The sequence below is a fragment of the Octodon degus genome, unplaced genomic scaffold, assembly GCF_000260255.1.
Source record: "Octodon degus isolate 3935 unplaced genomic scaffold, OctDeg1.0 scaffold00178, whole genome shotgun sequence".
Lineage (NCBI taxonomy): Eukaryota > Metazoa > Chordata > Mammalia > Rodentia > Octodontidae > Octodon > Octodon degus.
In genome coordinates this window covers 3811050-3837023 of record NW_004524754.1, presented here as the reverse complement: position 1 = coordinate 3837023, position 25974 = coordinate 3811050, and the positions used below count along the sequence as shown (strand labels likewise).

At 49.4% G+C, this 25974-nt stretch overlaps 1 protein-coding gene across 2 annotated transcripts in view; it reads right to left on the bottom strand.

Annotated features, from left to right (window-relative positions):
* Positions 1-25974, bottom strand: part of Cracr2a (calcium release activated channel regulator 2A) — a 150815-nt gene that overhangs the window by 26901 nt on the left and 97940 nt on the right. For both annotated transcript variants that reach the window (XM_004643596.2, XM_023703747.1), the window contains 7 exons: positions 22074-22164; positions 19075-19170; positions 16700-16887; positions 12478-12549; positions 9116-9161; positions 7104-7210; positions 3531-3864 (listed from right to left, as the gene is read on the bottom strand). In XM_004643596.2, the coding sequence (XP_004643653.1) occupies positions 3531-3864; positions 7104-7210; positions 9116-9161; positions 12478-12549; positions 16700-16887; positions 19075-19170; positions 22074-22164 (934 nt within the window). The remainder of the gene's footprint in view (positions 1-3530; positions 3865-7103; positions 7211-9115; positions 9162-12477; positions 12550-16699; positions 16888-19074; positions 19171-22073; positions 22165-25974) is intronic.

Sequence of the window (25974 nt, the reverse complement as noted above, 5' to 3'; positions counted from 1 at the left end):
CCTGCTGGGGACAGCCCTCAGTCCTTGCTGTAGCCCCAACTTATTCTTCTTGTTCTGCCTGTGGTCCCTGGAAGCCCCAAACCAGAGAGGCTTCCCCGGACTTAGAATGCAGCTATCACAGAAGCTCTTTCCCACTTCAATGGGAAAGAGGAAAAACATCCACCACCAACACATGTCACCCAACTGCTATGACCCTGCACTGGGGAGGCAGGCCCTGTATGATGCAGACGTGGGAGAAAGCAGGCTTGTAAACAATCATAAGAGTGCAATGCTTGGGGAGCTGTCAGAGCAGGGCAGAAGCTATGGGACCAGGGAGCAGCTCAGAGAAGGCAGGGATTCTCCAGGCAGACAAGACTGCTGGGCCATCCCAAGGAGATCTACAGAGAAGAAGGTTGCTGTTCCACAAGGGCAGAGACATCCAGCTCGGCTGAGGAGCCCATTTCTGCCTCTTGTCCTATCTCCTCAGCTTGTAGCCATCCTTCTTGGGTACCAGCCAGTCTCTACTCAGGAAGCTGAAATGTGCTGTGATGCCTGGCAGCTTCCCAGAGGCCACTGAGGCTTCCTACAAGCCACTGAAGCTTCCTCAGAGCTACAGGATCCAGTGCAGGGAGCTGGACCACCCATCAGGTGGGGATTCTAGAAGCCGGGGTGGGGGGTATTAGGGTTTGTGTCTAGATGTCTCCTAAATCCCTATGCAGTCACGGGGCAGGCTTCTACAGTTTATGATTGATTCGTGGTCCAGTGCTGGGATTATGGATGAGTGCTACACCCATTCTGGGGTGGGCAGCCTGTGGACAATATAAGGGAGAGAAAGTCTTGCTCTTGCTCCTCCCTTTTTGCTCTTGCTGCTTTTGCTGTCTTGCAGCTGCCATGAACTGTTGCCCTCTGCCATGTGCCACTTTGTCTTGGAGCTGGTCAAATAATAACTGAAATCTCTACAAACTGTAAACTAAATAAACCTTTCCTTCCTTAATTCTGGGCATTGGGTATTTTGTCCCAGCAAAGAGAGAACCGTAACAAAGACAGTGGGCTTGTTCAAGGATACAAGGTAAGTAGGACATAGCTTGGGGTCGCTTTCTTCCACACAGTGGCTGTCCCTTCCTGAGAAACTTGCTCACTGTCTTGCCTGCAGGCTCAGGTCAGCACTGCCTGGTCAGGGGAGTCTTTCTGACATCTATTTAAGAGTGGATTGGGGGAAAGAGCTCCTGTCCTTGAGCAAATACTATAATGGAGTGGCAGTTAATATTATCGGTACTTGAGTTTCACAGAAAGTCATTAGCAGTCTTATGCAGAGAAATAAATTCCATCCAGTACTTAAGAAGGAATTCAAGGTCAACAACAGAATTCAAAGAACAATTTAAAAGCCCACACTCAAAAATGATGCCCCTGCCCTGTTTTGCTTAGTCATGTGATGCACAAATGCTGGTGTCTTTTGTCCCTGTATCTCTAATTGTCATTTGTTTGAGACTGAGCCATCGCGCCCTGGCAGCAGTAAGGTGGAGGAGAGTGTGAAGCCAGGGTAGGTGAGATGTCCGGGGGGCTGCTGCTCGTTGCTGTTCAAAGCACTTCTTCCTTAGGCCTCAAAGCAAATGCAGAAGATGCAGCTTCAGGCAGGACCCACCTCACAAGAGCAGGAAGCACTTGCTCACGGCAGGCCTGCAGCCTGCATCTCCTGCAGGAGGCGGTGACACAGCGCGCTACACAGGCGCTGGGAAAGGGGCTGGGCTGGGCTCCAGGAGCTGTGTGCTCATCTCCCTCCTATACACCTTATTGAATTAAAAAAAAACTTAAAAAAGAAAAGTAAAAGGGCTGGCCAGATAGCTCAGTGTACTAAAGCTCCTGCTTAGGCAGAGCACAGGGGCAGGGGCTCAATCCCGAGGGCACCCTGAGACAGCAACTGAGACTAGGTGCGGTGGCAAGCACGCGCCTGTAACCCTAGCACTGGGGAAGCTGAAAGCAGTAAGACCCTGTAAAGCCTGTACTAAATATATATATAAAAAGTACAAATAGAAAAGTAATATGTGCTAGGAAGACAAGTAATTCTTCCTATCTACCTGAACACCCTAAAACGGTCATTATTCATGTTTTAATGTATTTCTTCATGCTTTTTTCATTTATTCATAAATATAAGTTTTTGGGCCGGGGAGATAGCTCAGTAGAATAAGCGCTTGCCTGGCAATCACAAGGTCCTGAGTTCAATCCCTGGTACTGCAAAAAAAAAAAAAGTTTTTATCTGAGTTTCTATGTAAATATATGAGTTTTTTTTTATTTAAAGGGACTAGAAACATACATAATTTATCTATTACCTTAGATACATAATCATTTATAACCCTATATATGTATTTTATTTTATCATCATAATTTGATCCTATTTTATCATAATTAAAAAATAAAGTCTTTAAATGTGATTTTTAACACCTGTATAATATTCTCTTAAATAATATAGTGTGATTTATGTCCCTATGGCTATTTTTCATTGGTTTGCCATTATAAATAACACCTTTTTATGTAAATCTGTATTTGATCTTTGTCAGTTCCCTTAGGAAAGCTTTGATAAGTAGAAGTGCTGACTTGAAGAATATGGCTTTCTAATTCTCGATTGCCCTAAGAGACCATCTTCGACCCGGTCACATGGTCTCCGGCTAAGTCACGGTTCATGCTGCGACAGGCTCTGTCCGGCAGCTCTAAAGTGCCCACCGCATTATGCTGGCACCAAGACCCATGAGCGCTCCCACCTCCCTCCTCCTTGTCCTGGGATGTCGGCAGGAGTGACCTGTAGGTGTGACTGTCCACCTCAGCCAGGAATGACGACCTGGCCCACCTGCAGCTGTCACCAGGGGACAAACTGGTGGGGCCTTAGCTCCCTAGGGCTGCACAGTGTGCAGTGGCAGAGGCTCTTGCAGGAGATGCTTCTGAAGCTGTTCAGAAGGTCATGTGGAGGCTGAGGGCTGGAGCAGACCACTTCAGGTCTGGGTCACAGATGGGGGGAGGGTATCACTACCTTGAGCCAGAGGAAGAATCTACATGGTCTCCTGTCTCCTTGCAGAATTTAGCAGGAAGGCTTGGCAGGAGGAGAAAGATTCTCTGAAGGGAGGAACAGGCAAGGAATAGGGGAAGAAGGCTGACTAAGAACAAGAGGAAATGAGGGTGCATAGTCTTTCCTGCAAGGCCCAGCCCTGCTGAGAGAAGCTCAACATGCAGCTTTGAAAGCCTTTGATGTTTCATAGGATGAGCCCAGAGAAAGCCTGTCTTAAGTAGGCGTGCAGTAAATGATTTGGATCTGAGTCAGAGAAAAGCACAGGATAGGGGGTGGGGACAACAGCACAGGTAACAGAGAATTCATCAGTACCCCCACATCTCTCCCCTCAGCACTTGGCCAAACAGGGAAAGGGGGCACTTGGAAGACATGAATGTGACACAGCCCAGGACCTGCTGTGCCAACTTTCTGAATGCCTCTGGAACTCCTGGGTGCTAAGGCACAGGACAGATCACAAAGTAAGGCCTATAGACCAGGTGGGCTGGCCCCTTACCTGGTAGAAGTCTTCTTTTCCCACAGGTTGCCCTCGAGGAGATGTGGGGGACAATGCCAAGGGTGGGGCCTGTTGAATTGGCCCCTCTCCCCCCTGGCTGGAGGGCCCCTTCACTTCAGCTGACTTGTTCACTGGTTGCTCAAGGGTGCCATCCAGGAGCTGGGGCAAAGGGTCTTCCTCAATGGAGATGATCCTGCGAAGTGGCCGTCGGAGTGGACCCTCAGCCCCTGGTTCATTGGTCTCAGGCTCCTCTTCTGTGAGGGGGTATGTGCTCAGGCCCAGGGAGCCCTTCCTTCTTGGAACACTAAACACATCTTCCTCCTCCTCAGACTGGCTGTCAAGATGAGAAGAAACACAAGTTGGAAGAATATCTCACATTGTAGGATGTCTTTTGTGACTGTCAGACCTCTGAAGGGGACAAAGAAACTCAGGAAAGAAAAGCCACAGATCGACATTCTGTAGCTCGATCATCCTAACACTAAGCCTGATGATAAGAATGCAGATGAGGATGGGGACAAAAGATTATGATCAGGACTGACTGAAGGCAAAGCCCTGAACAGATGGGCACAGGGGCTGCCCACATGCATGCTGGGCTTACTGGGGATCTATTATATTTGGATCCAAAATGTCCCCTAAAGACTCATACACTGAGGGCTTGATCCCCAAAGCAGCAGTCTTCAGAGCTAGGGTCTAGAGAGGAGACTGGATGAAGAAGGTGTCAACCTTAGCAGTGGAGTGGCCCAGTGAAGAGTTCACCGCTGACTAGAGTGCTGGGCAGTGTGGCCCCACAGGAAGGCTTTACCTTGTGCCCAGCCCCTCCCTCCCTGGCTTTTTCCTCTGTCTCCTGGCTGTACTCAGGGGAACAGCTCTCCTCCACCTCTTCATTCCGCCATGATGCTTCTGCCTCAGCGCCAATTAACGATGCACTGAAACGTAGGAAACTCTGAATCAAAATAAACTTCTCTAAGTCGTTTTTCTCAGATGTTTTGTCACAGAAATGGAAAGTTGGCTAACAGAAGGTCTACAGCTTTAGTGACCAAAATAAACACATTTTTACAAATGTGCAAAGTGCTATGGAGGAGAGGTAAAGGTAGCAGAGAGAGGAAGTAAAGCCCCTGACTGGCAGTCAGTGGCCTGCTCTGCCCCCAGTGCCGGCCCTAATACACTGTGCATCCTTGGGTAGGACACTTCCACTTTGCAAGCCTCAGTTTACTCACTAAGGAAACTGAAATGAAATCGCAAAGGTGGGCCATCTGCTCTGCCTATTCACAACTGCAACAACCCAGGCCAGGCATGTTCACCCAGCACCCTCACAGTGTGGGGTGCTGTGGCTGGGGGTGGTGGCATCTCACAGCAGGTGTCTGCTTCTCAGAGGCAACTGCTCCTTGAGCGTTAGAAAGCTTTGGGCCAAAAACAATAGTCATCCACCTCTCCTTGCTGTCCCTAGAAGTGCACACTTGCTTGAGCCATTTGAGCAGGAATAGCAGAGGGGTGAAAGGCCCAGGTCTCTGGGATGTACATGAGGCACAGGTGGTATTTTCAGGAAGTTTGCAGAGCAAAGGGCTCACCAAACCTCCTGAGCAAGGGAGCTCCTTCTTGGTCTTTGTGAAGACAACTGAAACAGAATTCTGAAAAGGAAGAGAAGTCTGACAGGCTGTACCGTGCATCCAAGTTGGATCAATCTCTCTATCACTCAGTCTATCTCTTCCTGCCTCTCTCTGTCTCTCTGTCTCTCTGTCTCTCTGTCTCTCTGTCTCTCTGTCTGTCTGTCTGTCTCTCTCTCTCTCTCTCTCACACACACACACACAGATTAAAAAAGGAAATTCAACAAAGTTGAAGTAGCAAGGAGGTAATCGGACTCAGAGAAAGAAATTTAGCAAAGAACATAGGAAATGCAGAACATAGAAACACCCTTTATTTTACCCCCTGGTTACAGCATTTATTGCTCCTAAGGATCAACAGTAGGAAGGAAAAAGAAAACCAACAGCAAACACCACCATTCTGAGGTTAATTGCAATTCTGAGAGATCAATTAAGACACAGTGCTTGCTCATAACAATGGTGAATTCATTTGGATTCCTTGACAGAAAATAAGAAATTTATAGCAAACCAAACATCTTTCCTTTTACTTATAAAAATCACAGTTTTAAATAAAAGCCAGCTGGCTTCTTCCCAGCACACTTCCTGTCTCACTACGGAGCCTGGTAACCATAGCATGAGAAGTACTCCCACCCATTTTCACTCTGCTTGCCCAGGCAAGAGGGACAGCTGCATGCAACGTGAGCAGCACGTGCACGCAGTGTTTTTCCAAAGGCTTTGCAACCAGAAACAAAATTACCACTTCCATAGGTTCCAAAAGGAAGCATTTCTTGGAAAGGACTTTTATTTGGGAAATTCTTCAGCACTGGAGATTCTGTAATACCCTCAGCTTAGCATGACTAAGTTCACTTTTGGTTTCACCACTACTGATGCTCTCTGGCATCAGTAGAGAACATCCACTTTTTACCAAGCCTGTATCAGGACTTGGAGTTCATGATTTGTTGCTTAGTGGATTATTGTCTGCTCAAGGGATGGGTCTATTTCACTCACTCCGGGTATCCAGGACATAGACCAAGAACTCACATAAATTCCATATTAAATGAGCATTTAATAATAGATATTAACAGTGAAAGCTATGTCCAATTCATCTTTCAAGCCCTTGTAAAATTCAAAAGAATACCTGGCACAGAGTGGGCAATCAGTAAGTGCCTGCCGAATCAATCAAAGGATACATTCAGTGCCATGGAACCAACAGGCCAACTACTACTGCAGAAATTTGGCTTCCAAATTGCATCTCATTATTCAGCTATTTAGAGATGAAATTTATGACAATCAGACCCAAAGATTTTCCTGATGAGCCGATTTATGTCCCCAAAGTCACTTTTCTTGACATATCTTTTATTTCAAGCTTGTTTCTCCCTGGGTCTGATCTTCAGGACCTCCACGTCTCTCATGTAGAGAGACCATTGTCTATGCACAGGCGATAAGCCAACACTTTGGGTTTTTAAACTCAATCATGTGCTGTCCACCAGCAGCAAAACATGTTGTATTTGAGCTAGTTAAATGTAAATCTGTGAAATGATCTGTCAAGCACAAGTCCCAATCTTGTCTATCAAAGAATCCATCCAGTAAGACCCCATAGAGCTCTTTAATTAACCTTCATAACCAAGACAGTCTTGTTTCTGAAAAAGCCAGGCACATCCATTCTGCTCAGCAGACAACAGTCATCCAGCCCCACCCTCTGCCCCTCGCCCAGGGACCCCTCCTTCCTCTCTCTCCATGCACCTATAGCACCTTCATGGCACAGGAGGACAGGCAGCCTCAGAAGACAGTGGCCTTTCCTGAAGATCTTCCTGCATAGTCCCCCCTCCAGCATGGATGTCACAGCAGGGAGGGTCACGTCCTCCAAGCTTCCAAGGCAGTAGGAGTAGCTGACCTCTGAGTTTCCCTCCAAGGCTCAAGGCCCAATCTACAGTATTGTGGCCCAGACCCAACACCCAAGCAGATAAATAAGTGATGAACAGTGATGACTTACCTTCTAAGTATCCCTCCGCTGTCCACATATTTGCCAATCACAGAGCCAGATCTCTGCTTCCAGCTTGTCTTAGAAGCAGCTGTGTTTGCCTTGGCTGCCTTATCTTTCTGTAGAAATACAGAATGCCCTCAGATGCATGCCTGTGTATTAGCCCCAGTGTCTGAGCAGAAAGAAGCTCAGCATTCCTGCTTCTGGGAGGCAGACTACCAAGAATGAAGTACACCAGCAGGGTGCTGGTCTCCCTAGTACCACTCACCCACTCTCCCCATTGGGTAGCAACCTAATTCCCTCTCCTTTCTAATAACTGAATCAAAGGAACAAACACACAGTGCAGAGCCTGGTCTGCCATGTTATTCTTTTTAGTGGCACTGATAGTTCGCAAGAGCACAAAGAGGAGATAGCTGCTTCAGGCATAAGAAAAGTATTGATTGGCATTAAAAGCTTCTGCACATTTAAAATCACACCCATCTCAGTGGATGTAAGCTCTCCTTATTTCCAAAGCCCCAGATACAATGAGAAAAGGAACGATGCAGAGGGCCAAGGAACCCCATGCCTTGTCCATCTCCCATGCTTGTACACAAGCATTTTAGACCTTAGGGAATAGACCGGGTGTAGAAAAGTGGCCCCAACATCTGTGGAGAGTCTTACAACTCTTCTATCAAAGCACCCTAACTGATGTCCCTCCAGGAGAGCAGGGGGTCTGAGATCACAGAAAGAATCTCTCATTAGTCACCAAACCATGGTTGTCCACGATCCTTAATGAGGACAAGAGGTGCTATCGTGCTCCCAGCACCACTGAAGGTATGGCTTTAAGCCTTCTAGATGAACCTTTAATTATATTCTATACCAACAGGACTTTATCCCTCTTTTTCAGTCCCCACTGGGCTTCTTCACTTTATCTCCCTTTCAAAGCAGAATGAGTTTGGCAGCTGAAAGAAAGTAGGGTGAAGGGATCAGGATGACATTTGGTTGGAAGCTAAAAAAATCCAGTGTTCCTTCTACAACAATTATAATCATTATCATCATAAAACAAACATGTGTAGGTTTAAGCCTTGCCAGGATGGTATACATGGGTGGGGAACAGAAACATTTGCCATCGGTGACACCACCGAAGGCAGGGAGTGTACCAGATCTCCCAGGTTCCAGTGGCTTAAACCAGGTCAGGCCCAAGCCAGAGTGACCTCGCTGCCTGATGCCGGCCACATTGAGGCTGTCCTTCAGACAGATGCAGTACACAGCACTCTCTTCACAATTGCTTTTCTCTAAAATCTCTATAATATGGGGGAAAAAGAGGGCAAGGATCTCCTTTCCTCATGTCTTGGCAGGGATCATGGGCCCAGGTGATGGATGACATGCCCCGGGACACACCCACAACTCAGGTGGTGATAACTCTTTAATTAGGGAGCCACACCAAGCCATCTGCCCCCATTTTTGTTTCTTCAGGGCACCCAGTTGGTCCCAGTAAAGAGGAAGATGAGCAGAGGGGCTTAGAGTCCTAGATTTTTCTCACCACGGTGATGACATCCAAATAAATAAAGCCTCTGCAGCTACTTGGAGAAGAAAGATGGATGGTACTAGTAGAAAAACATTTACATAAAATCACCTATGCAAATAGCTATAGACACACTTTTAATTTGTTCTATAACCACATAAAACTTAAAAATTTTCATCAAGAGATGAAAATTTAAGTGAAAATAGAACTAAACAGTTTGATTTAAAAGTTATAGTGGTATTTCGATTACAGCATCTCACGGATGGAACCAAGAAAGATACAGTCCTCGGGCTATGCCAAGAGGAAAATGTGTTATTTCATGGAAAATCCACTCAGGTCACATCTGCCAGGCCACTTAGCTTTTGGATCATTTGCCACCATCATCCTGTACCCATGCTAAGATCAAACACATCTCCAGGGTCAGGACCATCTTGGGTCAGCCTGGCACAGACCTGGCTGCCCTTGGATCACTGTCCTGGTCTCCCACTGCCCCCACCCAGAGGGAGCACCGGCCACTGACCTGAAAGCTAATGTCCTGTTCATCTCGGAGATGTTTGTTCCTCTCCCTGTGGACAGGAAGGGGGAAGCTATTCAAACACAAGCCCACAGATCCAGCAATTGTCATTTTCCTGGTCAGACGGGTACAGGGCCAGGCCTACTGCAGAAGGCCCCAACAGCAGATGGAATTTCTTCCTTAGAGAAGTGATTAACTACAGAGGGTAGTTTGTAAATCAGCTCAGAGCAGGAGGGTAAGGCTGAGTGGTCTACCGATCCCTCAGCCCAGCAGGATGATGCATGACGCTTGTCACTAGGGGGCGTGCTCCCCTTCACCATGCTTGCTGAGAGGCCCCCTTCCACCTAAGCATTCCTTCAAGCACACATGCAGGCTCCATTCAAAGAGCACTTGCCAGGCTCTCAGGGATGCACTTATGAACAAAACACAAAGTCCTTGCCTCAGGGGACCTGGATGCTAGCAAGGGGACGATTGCTTCAGAAAACATAAAGCAGGAGCTTGGAAGAAGAGTGCCAGCGGGTGGCATACTACTTCTGTTAGCATGACCAGGGAAGGCCTTGCTGATGAGGCCACAGCTGAGTAGAGAACAGAGGAGAAAACTCAGGTATTTGGGGACAGCAGTGCAGGCAGAGGAGAAAGCAAGGCAAGGCTTGGACTGGAGCATGTCTGGGGTGCCTGAGGACCAGGAGAGAAATAAGAGAGGGCAAGGAAAATGAGAGTGAGTCTGGGTAGGACCTTCCCATTCACTGCCCTCTGGATCACTGGAAGAACACTGCAAATGAGATGTGAAGCCATGGAATGGGGAGCAGTGGATGGCCGAGGGTGTCACGATCTGACTAGCTTTGAAAGAAGCCCCCTGGATACTGCACTAAGAATTGGCTTTGGGGACAGGGTGGACCAACAGTTTTAATGAGGTGGAGGTCACAGGTGGGTGGAAAGGAACCATTTCGGTAGGATGGTAGAGAAAGGGCATTGAGCAGACAGGAAGGTAAATGACTCCTTTGGAAATTTTGTTGTGAAGGGATGGAAGAAATGCAGAACAGTTGGATGGAGACGTGAAGACCTCGGGGATCAGGGGGGAAATGTTACACATATCTGTGGGCACCTCTAACAAGGAGAGAATAGATGGCAAAAGACATGAGAACAGATGCTAGAGTGAGCCTGCAGCAGCCAAGAGGAACCTGTCAGTTCCCGAGCTGGGCACGGAGTCGCCTTCTCAAGAAGCACAGGTTGCTGCCCCATGGCAGCACAGAAGGCAGAGACGCGGCCCAGGTGGACCCAGGGCAAGCTCCCAGGACAGCTTCCAGTGGGCATCTAAGGAGGAGGACAGAAAGGGTGCTAGAGGCCCAATGCATCGTAGAACATGGGATGCAGTGTGGCTGCAGAATGCGCTGGACTGTAATGACTGAGAGTCTTATCTGTGGACATGAGAGATCAGAAGACCATATAGCACATGAATCTCTGTGACTCGGTGATGCCTCAGGTCACTGGCCTAGGAACCAGTGCACACTTCTGAAGGGAAAGGGAGGCTCAGTAGAGGCCGGGTTCTGGCCACACTGCCTACCCAGCACTTCCGGGCCAGGTGCTTGCTCTGTGTTATATACTACAGGACTAGTGTCAGGCAGGCCTTGGAGATAACAACCAGGGTTTGCCTGAGGTGTGGGGGTGTTCTGTAAGCCCGAATAGCACAGACACCACAGGTAGAAGGAGCCTCTTCTGTGCAGGAGTATGTTAGCAGCCTCATACCCAGGTGAAGGCTTTGGGTCCCTGGATACTATTTCCTGCTTCGTGCAGCCATGCAGAAACTACAGCATTTAAAGAAATGCAGCATGGGGCCGGGGAGATGGCTCAGTGGAATAAGCACTTCCCTGGCAAGCACAAGGGTCTGAGTTCAATGCCCGGTTCTGCCAAAAAAAAAGAAAGAAAGAAAAGCAGCATGTCCCTCCCCTCACCACAGTGTGGCCTGTGGAACCCCACTTGCAACCATCACCCAATTCTCCAAAGAAGCCTATGAGCCGGGCATGAGGCAATGCAGACCCAGATGGCCACATCATCTGCCCAAGACCACACCAGATTGTGATCTTGCGCCAAGCCAGGTTGCAGTGCGGATTTCTAATCAAGTGCTCTGAAATGTGCTGTCTGCGTAGGAGCCCGGTGCTCCTTGTTCGGCACATTCCAGCCATCCTCCTGACCCTCCCCCCACCACCTCTGCTTCCACATCCCTGCTGGCTTCCCTGTCATGCCCACACCTGGCATGGTCACCACCTGTGATTCCTGAGGATCCCCTGTGATGGGCACACTGCCCTGGGGGCTTCTGCCCCTGACAGCTCAGCTTCAGCTTAGTAACCCCACAATCACACAGAAAGTCGGCCTCAGGGAGAAGCCCAGAGAGCCTGTGGAGTGCTGCTTTGCCAGTCTCTTAGGATCTGCTTCTGAATTTCTTCCAAGCACAATAGATGAAAAGAAAAACAAGTAATTTGTCCTTATCCAGCCCGTTCTCTTCCTCTTACTAGATGAGGCCTGCCTCTGAATCTGCTGCCTGCTGTGGAGACCTGTTGCCTCGTGCAGAGTAGGGTTCATCAGAAACACATCCGGGGACGCTGTTTTGACCTGGTACTGTCCCTGATGCCAGGCACAGTGACGGGCCCTGTCCTAAAACCCCAAACTCCAAAACATACCCAGGAGGCGAGTGGAGCAATCTGCACCCAGAGCCTTCTGTCCATCAGCAGCAGGTGCCGGGGCAGCGGCAACACACAGCCACGTCGGCAGCACTGGGAATTCCATCCTGGCTGACACAGGCTTGCTTTTTTTTTTGTACATTCCAGATCAGTGAACTCTGAATTTATTCCAGTGCACTTTAGAAGTCTCAGGAAACTCCTTTCTTGTGCTGTTGACTGTTTGTGATTTGTTTACTCATCCAGAAAACAGGAGTGGAATATAGCTGAGTACAAGGAAAAGCCAGCTGTGGACTTCAAGCCTGGCTCATCAGTGAGGAGCTTTGTGGCTTCTAATAACTTACGAATATCAGCCTCTCCTGTGCCAGTACCTTCCTGCCCCAACTGCCACTTTACTTACCTAATAGTATGGTAGAAGACAAGGGAGATAGTGCAGCAGGCACAGAGGAGCTGCCTGCTAGGTCCAGCTGCACCCTTACCTGAGCAGGTACCATGCAAGACACCAAGGTCAAGGCAGAACTGTGTGAACGGCACAAACCATAGAGGGATGTAGGCATGTGTGTCACTGTACCAAGCACCCAAGGGAGTGGTGTCCAGTGGTCCAACCACAACCAGGGGCCAAGGGAGTAAACGTGCTCCTTGCGACCTCTGGATGCCCTTTTAATCTAGGCATCTGGATGCATTCTCACCCACCTCAGGAAATCCAGCTGTTTCAGGAGCCCCGACTTCTCTCGCTGCAGACTCTCTGTCACAAGATACACCTCCCTGGGGAGTAGCAGACAGAGCAATGAGCAGGCTTGGGGAGGAAGGGGCTGCAGGGAGCAAGGAGTGGGGGGTCCTGGCTTGTGGTCTTAACTTAGCGCGTTATCAGACACCCCTCTGGACGGGAGATGGCTCCACCATGTGATCACAGACAGGAAGCTTGGCAACACAGACATCATGACTGAGTCTGGGGCCTCTAGACCTCAGGTTCCAGAGCCTGCTTATTTCACAGCCACTTCCCATGGCACCTGGCCACATAACTGGGTGGTGCCGGTGTGGTTGCTCCAGACAGGCTGCCACCCTTAACTCTGAGGACAAAAGTCAATATTCTCCTGCAGCCTGATCCCTGGGGAGAGTTTACATCATCATCTCTACCCTCACACACCCGACACTAGGTTAGTTCACTTTCAGATGATCTGAAAGGATCATTTGCCCTTCACCATTTCCCCTCAAAGTCCCCAAACTGTTCCCAGATATCTGGAATTTTCCACTATTAGGCATTTATTTCCTTGATGGGCTTTCTTGTCTCTGGGTCTCATGCAGAGAGTGAGTGGATCAACTGTAATCACTCACAGAGTGACACAGTGGGACCCAGGGTGACTGCAGGACAGCTGAGCCTGGGGGGAGTGCTGTGTTTTGCTCTTCAAAATCACACCTGGCACAGAGCCCCAGCCCAGACTACACATGAAGAAAAGGAGAGCAGGGAAGGAGTGGGTAGAGAGAGGAAGAGAAGAATAGAGGAAGGAGGAAGAGGTGGGAGGCCAGGGAGGAGGGCAGGTTGGGTCAGGTGGGGAGCTGAAGGACTGCTGGGGCAGGAAGGGGAAAGGCAAGTGAGCCCAAGCCACAGAGGCCTGCTCCACCCCACACTTGCACCTCCTTCCGGTCTGCTCTGAGCCTCAGTCTGGAAACATCCAGATGTTCATGTCACTCGCTTCACCACTTAGGGGTCGCATTCCAGCCCTTAGCTTGAGGAGCACCCACAGCCAGGTGGGGGGCTGCCTGCACCATTGGGGCCACAGCCTGGGAGGGTCCCCTCAGCCATCCATTAATGTCCCTGCCCAGGGGGTGCAAGCAGCACCAGCAGGCTGGGTCCAGGCCTCCCGCAGAGCACCTGAGCACCCAGCTCCTTCCTTTCTGTGCTCTTCTCTTCTTCCTCTTTAATTGTGAGTTTACACCATAATTGTGAGTTTGCCTCAGGACAAGAACAGATCAAATCTGAGCTCACCTCAGACAATCCTAAGGAAGACACAGCGCTTCCCTGGCACCCTCCTGCAGAGCTGTGGGTTCCTCACATTTTATTACTAATTATGTTTAATTTCAACTTAAGGGAAAACAATGTATTTTCCATTATCCAAGTGGGTCCCTGAGCTCTTTCTGGACTGGCTCTGATCAGCACACCACACACCCAGCCTCCCACTCCTCTCTGCCCAGCCTGAGCTCAACAGCTCCATCACTCAGTGCACAGCCCAGGGCAAAAAGCCAATTCCTAAATCACAGGTCTTCAGGATCTTCTCTCCTCTTCTGTCCTATCGCCAGCCAGAGCCACAGAACCACATTTACATGCATGACATTCACATGCAAATACGTATGTAGCTACTCATCTGGTGAACATGCCTCTATTCAGATATACAGTAACTGCTGCTATCAAAAAGAAAGGCTCTCCTGATTAACTGCCCCTTATAGTTCCTCTAACTTGGAGGTTCTAACAGTCTCTTCCTAGGTAAAATGCAAATTACACGGGAAAGAACCTGCTGGGGATTTTTGTAGCCACTGGTGAGAGGTTTATGGTTCCCTTTAGGGAGGGGCTGTTGGGTTTGTTTTTAGGAAGAGAAGAAATATAGAACACTTTAAAAATATGTTGCCAAGTAAGAAGCAAAAGGCAAAAGGAGAAGAGTACGCTTGCCCCGCTACTGTCTCGTAAAGAATGGTGTGTGCGTTGGTGCACTGAGCACACCCTGGGACGCGATGACTGGTGCCCCCTGGGTGACAGAAGACTGAAGTCACAGTGGGCAGGCGTTTCTCAAAATTTATGCTTCTGCACCATGTCAGAAACACCCACTCAAAACAAAAGTTAATTAAAAACAGAGCCATGCTGCTTTTGTGCCGACCTCTATCTTTCTATTATCTCTGCTCTTGGTTCTTTCTTCATCTCATTTCGAGATCCAGTACTCCTACTCTGAGCATCCTCAGACAGCAGGAAAATTAATTTTGCCTGTCCAGAGTTCTTGCTGATAAATGACTAAGTCTGTTTATTTCCTACTCCACCTCTGTTCCTCCCTGAGGCTCTGGAGTGGTGCAGGCAGAGCCATCAGGGGACCCACAGGCATAGGGAGAACAGGTCTCTCCCAGGCTTCTGGAAGAAACCAGCTGTGTGGCTTTGCATACACCTCTCCAAGTCTTGGTTTCTCCCTGAACAAAATGAAGGCAGCAGATTAAACATTTAAGGCCAGCCAGTAAAGCAGCTCTGTGATTCCATTCTGTGGGGACCAAGTCAGGGTCCCACTATCTGTCTGTCCTGGGTGGGACATGTTGTCCTGGACAATGCGGCTTTCAGATGCATGGGATATTCTGAGCCCCGTGAAAACTGCGTGGTGAAGCTGTGAATCCTGCCCCCACCCTCCGGAGACTGGGGCTCTGGCTAGGTTAATTAAGATGAGACTTCAGAAAGCTGAGTCCTCAGGTGGAGCTCCAGGGCTGCGCTTTATATTCCAGTTTACTGTTCTAATTCTCCTGCTTTCAGATGTTAGCTGCTTAAAGAACTTGATTGGACTTCAAGAGCTGGAATCTTTCATTCTGTTCATAAAGTTAAGGGCTCACCCTGTGTTGCCCCTGCTGCCAATGAGGAGGAATTGATTCTGCTGGTTCACTCTGAAATACACATTCTTTCTACACTGGCCCACCAATAACTGGGACAGAAGGGCTTGATTTTGTTTGGGGGATCTGTTTTTCTTGACTGGAGATATCTTACTGGGATCAGATTCCCAGTCTGAATCCATTTCTTTCTACTGTCTTCGCCACCCACCCCCAGTGGTGTGGGACTCAGTACATGAACAGAATGGAGGACAAGATGGGTTAGACCTGTGTGCCCAGGTTTCGCCGCGGTCAGAAGAAAAGGGATTTTCTCTTCTGAATGAGGGCAAGCAGAGCACAGAGCACTGGGAATACACAGGTCAGCGCCCAGGCTCCTCTCAGGAGCAGCCCCACGATGACCTTTGCAGAAGGAACACATGTGTGAGTGGAGGATGGAGCAGAGTGAGCACTGGTCTTTTGCTTGTCCTTCCTGGCTGGCTCATTCTCTGGGAGGTCACCGAGCACTTAGCATTGTGGGGCTGTGACTTAAAACTTGTAAACCTCAGTTTCTTCCCCTGTGAATCAAAGTTGAGAAGCATGGCACCAGCTGTAGCTGTAAGGTCGCACGGAGGCTGCTGAATTACCAACTCTGGTGAGACACGTTTGGGCCCAAGGTGGCAGGCACTGAGGGTGGAATGATCTGCGATAGCAGATAAATGAAAGGACACATCACGACATCTCTCCACGCTGGGCTTCCGAGTGCAAGCCTCACACTCCCCATATGAGGTAAGTGGCTGATTCCTACTCTGGTGGACCACTGCCCAGCTGGATGACCAAGCCCAGTAGCCAGACTCCAAGAGCAGGTTTCACTGGCAAATCAGCCCAGAGAGATGTGTGGTTCACTGTGCCCTGCCTGGGCCCATGACATCTAAGAGGAAAACACTGCTGGAAAAATGGACAGAGTAGAGTGATGACTCTAGGCCCCTGCCATCAGCCTGCCAAATCATTGCTGATGCCAAAGTCTTTCCACTCTGCCCCTGGGGCCCTAGTTCTTAAAACTGTGATGGTCACTGGAGGTCAGTCTGCTCACCCAGCATCTGCTCACCAACTATCACGTCTGCGGATGGAGAGCACGTCTTCCTAATCATATAATGAACTTCCCGGGGCCAGGGTTATCTAGTTCCTGTCACTCCCAGGTGGGGTTGGCACCACACTGGTTGCTCAGCAGTCTCCAACTCTAGAAGAGGGTTAGAAGGAGCTGAAGGAGCAATGGGCCTGAGTCCCTGTCCCACAGGCAGGCAGAGGGTTGTGAGAGTGACAGCGTGCCGCAGCTGGAGGCAGGGAGCAGAGCAGGCCGACTCACATTTCCTTCTCCTGGTACAGCTTGCAGGCCTCTTGCTGGAGGCTCTCCAGCTGCTGCTGGGCATCCTGCAGCTCCTTGGAGGTCCGCTCCAGCTCCCGTGCCAGCTCCTGGTTTGTGAGCTTCAACTTGGTGTTCTCAGCCTTGGTCTCATGCTTGTCGTTGTGTAGAGCCATGCACTGGCCCTCCAGCTGGAAAGCAACAGTGAGGGGGAGTGAGGAGTGACCACCACGGACTGGCAGTGGGCCAGCCCAGACTCTCCTTGCTCTCCCTGTGGAAGGGAGGGTCTGTCACTGCTCTCAAGCTGAAGGCAACATGGTCTTTCCCGAACACCTTGGCATTCAGTAGGCAGGACGGAGCCTTCAGAGCTTACCTCTCCCGTCCCCGCCTAGGCACCCCCCTGAACAGGCCAGGAAGAGCTGCCCCACTCCACAGGCCCATGAGGCTGGGGTGCAGCTCAGTGACAGAGCCCTTGGCAACCTGTGAGAGGCCACAGGTTCCACCCTCAATGGCAAGTAAACACTACCACAGGAAATCCCACAGTCTACCTGTATCTCTCACCCCGAAGCAGAGTGGTCTTGCAAACCACACTCTGTAGGGGGCGATAGAATGCTCCTGTTATATTCTCCCTTATTTGGGCAAGAAGTACTGCAGCACCAATCCCCACTTGCCTCGACATCTTCCTGTGGTCCTGGATCTCCACTACCAATCCACAACTAGTCCCACCCAACTGCTTCCACTATACAGCTATTTAGACCCTGTTCACTTCCTCAATAAATGAGACTTGATCAGAAAGCCTGTCTTGTCTCCATCTCTCGTGTCTCTTGCCCTGTCTTGTTCATTCCCGTTCCTCCTCCAGGTCATTACCCCACGTCTCGACTCACGGGCCGAGTCAACACTCCATCCTTGTCCTATGAGCCCTTGATGGGGATAGAGAACAGCTCAGTGCCATTCTTCAAGAAGCTGGCTATTCAGCAGCTGGAGAGCCTCCAGCAAGAGGCCCATCCCAACTGTGGATGCTGAGGGCAACTTTGTTTATTCCCTTACTACCTCTCAGCTAACTAAGTCTAATTTCTTTAATCTTAAAAAATATCCTTTTTTTTTTTTTTGGAAACCAGAAGCCCTTCAATGCTTGGAGAATAATTACAGTTGGTCAAAGAGACCCTAAACATCTTCTCATGTCCCCAGAGCAACTTGACCCCCATATCTTGGTAGCTGCAGCTTTTCCTGTGATGATGCTTTGCAGGGCTTACAGCATTCTCACTAGAAAAACAGCTGCACCACGGCAGAGCATAATCAATTCCATTTAATGAATGTGGCCAGGAAGGGAAGAAGAAAGTAACAACATGGAATTTTGTGTAGCTCTCAAGAGGCTCCTGTGTAATCAGGCAAGCATGCAATAATTAAATTGAGTGGCAATCATTCATATGAGGGATAAATCTAACTGTTAAGAATTTAATGTATCACAGTGAGGAGGCAAGAAGAAGAGAGGTGCAAACGTAGATTGGAAAAAGGAAGGCGGCTGGCAGATCACGTGGCTGACATTGCCTTCCTGCAACATAAAGAACTGGAATCTGAAGCCCGGACAGTAGCAGCAGCAGCAGCAGCAGCAGCAGAACATGACGGTACCCAGGCAGAATTGAGGTCTCTTATTTTAATGTGCTGCCAAAAATAACTCTCTGTATTCCCAGGTAAGCAATGAGTCTGGGTGGTTTTCTACAACTGAATTCCTCTCAGGACCTTGAAAGGATGCAAAAGGCAGCAGCCCCCTCACCCATGCCACCTCATGAGCCCTGGCTTTGGAGAGGTGCCTGGGCACGATGCTTGCCTATCCCACAGAGATGCTGCCCTGTACCCTCTGCCTACTGCTCAGGTAGTCAGAGGAGGGTGTCTGGGGTCTACACCCATTCTGAGCTTATAGGGGGCAGCACAAAGTAACCTGATGAATCTCATCCAGACCATGTCAGACAGAGGAGGGATATGCCCACCTCTGAGAAGCCCTTTCCAGCTGGACAGGTCCCTGACCTTCCTGCAGCCTCCTTTCAAATGTCAGAGCATTTCCTTGTGCTCCCAAGTTTCCCCCTGTTCTCACACAGGCTGTGGAATCGGTTCAAGTTTGGGCATTCCCATGGTCCCTGGATAAAACTATGAAGACATCTGCAGGCCCTTTGAAGTCAGTGGCAACTTTTCCAAATTAAAAACCTGGCAATGGAGAAGTTGTTTTTTTCCCTGAGGGTCACGAGTGACTTTTCAACACTATCTTGTAGGACCACATGGTTCTTCTCAGAGTAAACAAAAAGCTTTGTGAGTGGCAGGGACAAGAGCCAGAGACATAGATGAAAGGAAGAGCCAGGACTCTGAGGAGTACCAAAACCTACCCTCTTCTGCTTCTGGTTGAGTCGCTCCAGCTCCTGCTCCTTAGCAAATAGCTTCTTCTCCAGCTCCTGACTGCGGGCCTGGAACCTCTCTGTGTCCTGCCAAGTGGGCGGAGGGAACGCACAGGGCCTAAGATGGACTCATCAGCAGGCATTGGCCCTCAATGCCGTGAGGCCCTTCCCACCGCACGCCAAGGCCTGTGGGGGTGGCGAGAGGCGCAGGGAGCACCACACTGCCCCACTGGTATGCCCTCATCTGGCCACTGCATCTGGCACCCATCACCCCCACCAGAGAAATAACCCAGGGTTAGCATGGAGCTCAGAGAGGGGAAAACAGAGTCCTCAGCTTGTCTCTAAACTGGGGGTGGAGGGGGAGGCAGATGACCTCTAAGACCGCTCCAGTTTGAGTTCGCTGTTCCATGTTGAGCCCTGGATCCCTGACACCGTCCCTGCATTGGCCTCTCCAGTTCTCCACTGTCACGGGCCCCTCCGATGTTTGTGCCTCTGCTTACAGTATCCCTCTCCTTTTGCCCTTGACTGCACTCCCCTACTCTGACATGCTGAGGCCTGAAAGATGCAGGAGTGACAGGTGGGCTATGAGACAGAGGAGCACTGTGGAGGTCACACCTGGTGGAAGGGCCCAGAGCCGGCACCAGAGACATGGACTCCAGTCCCTGCATATCCAGCTGATTGGCTTCTGGATCACTCACAAACTAGAAACACAAATCCTCAGGCTGGGGTATGGCTTGGTGGTAGAGTACTTGCCTGACACAGGTAGGGCCCATGGCTCCATGCCTAGAACCCCAAGAGAAAAAAAAAAAATCCAGGCTTCTGTAGCCCTTCACTTTCCAGAAGGTGGAACAAAGGTGTAAAAAATGCAGGAAGAGAAGAAACTTTAAATCTCCTCTTACTCTCTGCTGCAAAGCCCTGCAGGTCCCCATGACAGGGAAAGATGCTTTTCCAAGGACAGGGTAGGACACTACCCTGGGCAAGGTGGTGGGGTAGGGACCTGGCTGGAAGGTTGGAATGGTGGCAGGCAGCAGCCAAGGGGGAGAATGTTACTGCTGTAGGCTCACAGGCCACTGGACCTCCTCAGGTCCTCACCTGCTTCCTGTGGGGGATGGGGACCGTGGCCTGGGACCATCCGCATGTTAACCAGGTGATGGCACAGGGAGTCGCACCTGCTGAGACAACTGCTGCTCCAGCCACTGTTTCTGCAGAATCAGCACCAGGAAACCTGCCGTGAATGGCATGGCTGCTTCTGAGGAGCAGGCATCCCACAGACAGTGCTGGGCGGCACAAGGCCACAGACGCCGCATACTCCACAGGGCATCCCCCACCCACCCCAGGGCAGAGCAGTGGACAGGACTCCTGACTGGACCCTGAGGTACAGATGGTTGAGCACCTCCTTCATGGCCAAACACACTGCGAAGTGCAGAACAAGGATCCAAGCCTGGCCAGGAGTGCAACCTCTCCCAGGATGCCACAAATGGAACTGGCACTATCCCCACTCTATGACCAGGCTTAACGGCACTGTCAACGGTGTCTTAAGAGCCTCCATGCTCGCGCCAAAAGCATAAGCGCAAGCACTCAGCATTTGGTGTGTAGAAAGGAGAAAGAGGAAGCAGAGGGAACAGCTGAGGGCCACAGCATGGTAGCCAGCACATGCTCAGGATCACTAACCTGCCCTGAACGTTTTCCTCTGAGCTCCATCCCCTCCCAGCCCATGCCCAGGCCCACTTCTTGTTTCTGAAAGTTTGTGTTTGATCTTAGTGATTGCCCCAGGTAGAAGGGGCAAATGCCCCCAGAGCTTGTGCCTTCTGTAGTATGTCATTTGGGATAAAGGGGTAGCTTCCCCTCACAGGGTGGGGGCTGCAGCTGTCAGAAAGTGTGGTAGGTCTGCTGGGGCAGTGTGTAAGTACCATCTGCTCTAGGCATGTCACCCCCATCCCCAGCTGAGGGGCAGGGCAGAAAGAGGACAGCGCTCTCAGAGATGCGGAGCTCTTGGAATGCTGACAAGCTCCAGAGGCTCTGGCTGTAGAACACGGCTGGATGTTTCTGATTCCTTCCCTGCCTGAGTGACATCTGTAATACTAAATGCAGCCATGGTGTGGATAATCCAAAGCAACATGTGACTGAAGCTTGATTCAGGCTCTGGGACCACACTCCAGAGCTAGTGATGAGATGCAGAGGAGCTGCAGGTCAAGCTCAAAGGCATTTCTGTTAAAAACTCAGTGTGAGAATAGACAATAGAGTTTCTTTTAGGTTTTTTTTTTTAATGAATATATTCCCAAAAAAGACCCTGCTTAGCTTGGTGTGGGAGAGAATTTCACCAGTCATGACCTCAAGACAAATAGCAGTTCTAGGAAAGAGGCTGACTGTGTGCCAAAGTAGGAACAGGGAGGTAAGCTCCCACGGCATCTGAGCATGGCGGAGTCTGCCTTTCTGGACAATGACATCTAGGCATTTAAGGAGAAGATACGGGCAGCCTGGGCAGTAATGGCTGGCCCCTGGGAACAACCATTTCCCCTGCTGGAAACGGTGTGAAATTGGACTGTACGTGGATGGATCTTCAATACAGGTCTAGGCATCAGCCAGTTTCTGACCCAATCTTTAGGCTGCTTTGCTGGAAGTGTACACTGCATCCTTCCATCCTCCTGTTGACCATCAACTGATTGAAAAAATATTTACTGAATACCTGCCATATTCCAGGCATAGTCCAGGAGCCGAGGATGCAATAGTAAGTAAAATTCAAACATCCCTACTTTTGTGGAGCTTATATGCTTATAGGAGGCAGCAGACACGAATCAATAAAAATAAACAAGTACATCATATGTCATGTTCAAAGGTGACAAATGCCTGGAAAAATAAATAAAGCAGAGAAAGAGAGAATCAGTAGCACCATGGTGGTGGCACTGTGATGTCACACTTGGTGGAGGTGGTCAGTGCAGAAATGTCAACCCAGCCAGCCCTCAGAGCCCAGCCAGAAGGTGGACACTTACCTTTAGGAGAAACTGCTCCCTCTCGTTTTTGATTTGTTGCTCCATCTCCTCATAGAGATGCTGGATTTCTTCATCATAAGTAGCAATTTTCCTATAGAGGTGATAAAAGGAAGGTGTGATGGGGTTGGCACTGAGAACACCCCATTCTCTGGTGGCAGTTCTGTAGGTGACTGTAGGTCAGGTCAGCTGAGGCTGACATCTACCCCTCAGGACCAGAGGACCTGGCCGGGGTGCAGAGCCCAGCTGGACACCCTCCACTGTCCAGGGCTACACCTCGCACACCACCACCTCGGGTCTATCTGACCCACACACTCCTTGAAGTGGCTTCCATGGATACATCTTCCTTACCCTGTGCTACATCAACACCAGGCCTTTGCCTCTGCCCCAGACTCAGTGCCCCTGCTCCCACGGACCTCCATGCTCAGAGACAGCTGAGGGGTCTCTGCATCTTAGCTCCTCTCCTTTCTGGATGGGAAGCTGGCTCCACCTGCATATAGCAGCACTCTGACACTGTCTCATGGATGCCCCTTGCAAATGTGCTCTTAAATCCGCATCTCCATGTTTCTCGGAAGAGTCTCAGATGTCATGATGATAACAGCAATCTCCACACCCTGGACTACAAAGGCCCACAAAGCTTCCTTGGGATGAATATTTTCTGCTCCTCTTTCTCTCACAATTAATAGATTCTCCTTCAAATATTCCTCCATAGTCAAACAGGAAGGACCTGGATACAGCATTTGACCTGAAGCTGGATGTCATTAGACAACATGTCACTATTTTCATGCAACTGCCTCGGTACATCTTCCCTCTGACCACACGGTGGGAGACCCTCTCTGTGGCCTCCCATCGCTGTCTTCTCCCTGTCCTGTTAGCACTGCAGGTCTGTGAACAGGCTGATATTATTACAGCTCTCCGTGCCTGGCTGAATGTGTAGCCTGCCACTGGAAACTGTCCTTTATTCTAGAGACCTCAGTTCTCACAGGAATGGCCCTGGCTTTCAGTTCTAAGAGGCACAGTGGAGATCTCCAAACAAAACATAAAGGGTGGGACTGCAGTTCTTCTCCTGAGTCCTCCGTCAGTTTACCCCTCCTCCGATGGCCACTTGGGACCCCATCCCCAAGGCTGGACCTTCCTGCTGTCCAAGGCTTTGCCATAGCTCAGTTGTAGTCCCTTTCTCACATGTCACTTGTAGTGAATGTGTGCACCATGGGCACAGACTCAGCAATCCACATAGGGACATCTCAGTGTCATCTTTCTGGCTCTACAGAAAATAGAGACTAGATATATCCAAAGGAACTGGGTGAGACTCTAAGGTCAGGGTCATTCACAATGGAGTACTAGCCTCTGAGTGCTCCATTGTGTGCCCTCACTAGCCTCTGAGTGCACCATTGGCTGTGCCCTCAAAATCTATTAAAATAGATTTGGCTCCACCCACGCACATACTGAGGAAATGAGCTTGTTCTGGGATCAAGGATCAGAACATAAGTCTTCTGATCCTGAGCTTGCTTGGATGCTGTTAGTGACAACAGTACCTTAATAGTCCCCATTCCCAAGGCTGGTGTGTTCCGACCCAGGCTCGTTGCAATGCTGTTCAGGCCTAGAGCCTGTATGACAGTGGTCCCAGGCCGTGCTCACCAGAAGACGAATGTCCTCTAAGAAGAGATGAGAGTTCTCCAGGAGTCCCACCAGCTGGAGTTTGGTCTTTAGGAAGGTGTTCTTTGTCCCTGGTATAACTAGTATCTTTGGTCAAGAGTAAGACATCTCTTCTTGGTAAATGACAGATGATTAGGGTTGCCATTTTTGCCTCCACTAAGAAACCCTGAGAGGGAAAGGCCCATGCTATTAGATAGGACACCTTCAGGTCAGAAAGAGAAACAATTGGAAGGAACTCTCAGAAAGCAGGATGGGTTCCTCTTGGTCCCTGCAATCACTTTCCTGTGTTTGAAGAAACTCAGATGCTAGGAGGCAAACGGTGCCAAGGAAAACTTTAGACAGTGATTCCAACTACATAAATACTGATACAGAACTAATAAAGAGAGCTGAGAGCAACTTGAAAATTGATTTGGCTCTACTAAAGCAATACTAATTATAGTCATTCATGTAGACTATTTACATTTATGCTGAATAACCCGGCAGGGCATTAATTTTATGGTACCATTAAATGTATAATATTAATTTTGCTCTAAGTTTTACTTGATTAAATTAATACTCTCCATCTTTCATGCTCACATGCCATTTTGCTTCTCCTAAATTAAGTTATTTCAGAAACCATTACAGGGGCTGGGGAGATGGCTCAGTGGAATAAACACTTTCCTGGCAAGTGCAAGGGCCTGAGTTCAATCCCCAGTTCCGTCAAAAAAAACCCCATTATAAAGCAAGTTGAAGGAAGGCTGAATGTGGCTTCAGCTCACCCCTGTTCCCAAAGCTTGGACAGACTCTAAAGAAGTCCTGGGGTATCCATGGGCATCAGTGATTCTGGGCCTGCAAGTCTCATTCATAGAGCCAGCCCTTTGGAAGAACTAGCCTTGTGGGAGACTCTAGGCCTAAACAGCATTGCAACAAGCCTGGGTCAGAACACACAGTACTGGGTACGGGAACTGTCAAAGTACTGTTCTTGCCAATAGCATCATTAAGCAAGGTCGGAATCAGAAGACTTATGTTCTGATCCCTGATCCCAGAACCAGCTTATTCCCTGGGAGTGCCCTTGGGGAAATACTCTGACTTCCCATCCTGGGGCAGGGCTCATTCCCCTGGGGCAGGGTATTTCTCTTTCCCCCAGCATGTCAGAATGAGCATCAGGACAGTGTGTGTGACAAGTATTCAGAACCACCAAGCCCGAGATAAATGTAAGGAGTCGTGTATTCCTCATGCACTGTGGAGGACAACTCTGAGAGGAGAAAGATCTTAGTTTCAAGGATGAAAGGGCAGCTGTGGTTAGAAAGGCTCAGAGGCAATCAGAAGATGAAGAAAAAGCTTAGTCAATAAAAGCTCCTGTCAGAGCAATCCATTAGCAACACAAGCTGTGTGTGAGCAGGAACTGCAGAGCTGAAGCCCACATCTGCGGAGATCCACCGGGGCTGTGAGAGTGATAACAGTGAGAGGCATCTGAGGGGTCCGTGCAGACAGCGAGCTGCACCCAGCCAAGCACACATGCTCCGCTCTCACAGCGACAACGCACCGTGTCTGCTTCTTATACACATCTTCGTCACCATCATTTCTGAGACACTCAGATTGCTTAATGCACACAAAGACTGCAACATCTACGAGAAGTCCCTCATCGTTCCAACACTTGCTGACCCTTTGTTGGAACTCTCTGACACAATATTTCCATTTAATTTCCAACAGGCCTGAACTATTTGGGTTTCATCTGGGTTGGGGCTGTCTCTACTAGACTATGAACACTCAGACTTTTATGTGCTCATCATGAAAAAGAAAGAAAAACTTATATTCCTTCTAAAGGAGAAACAAAAAAGAAGTCCAAGTATCCCAATGCACCCAAGAGACCTCCGTCATCCTTCTTTTTGTTTTGTTCTGAGTATCACCCCAAAATCAAAGGAGAACATCCTGGCCTCTCCATTGGTGATGCTGCAAAGAAACTTGGAGAAATGTGGAATAATACTGCAGCAGATGACAAGCAGCCATATAAGAAGGCTGCTAAGGTTGCTTTCATAAAAATATGAAAATGACATCGCTGCCTACTAGGCTAAAGGAAAACCCGATGTAGCAAAAAAGGGAGTCGTCAAGGCTGAAAAAAGCAAGAAAAAGAAGAAAGAGGAGGAGGATAAAGAAGATAAGGGGGCTCTTGCTCTTTGCCACCACCATGAAAGGTTGCTTTCTGCTGTGTGCTGCTCTGCATTGGACCCAGCTGAGTATGGACTGAAACCTCCAGTAACTGTGAGCT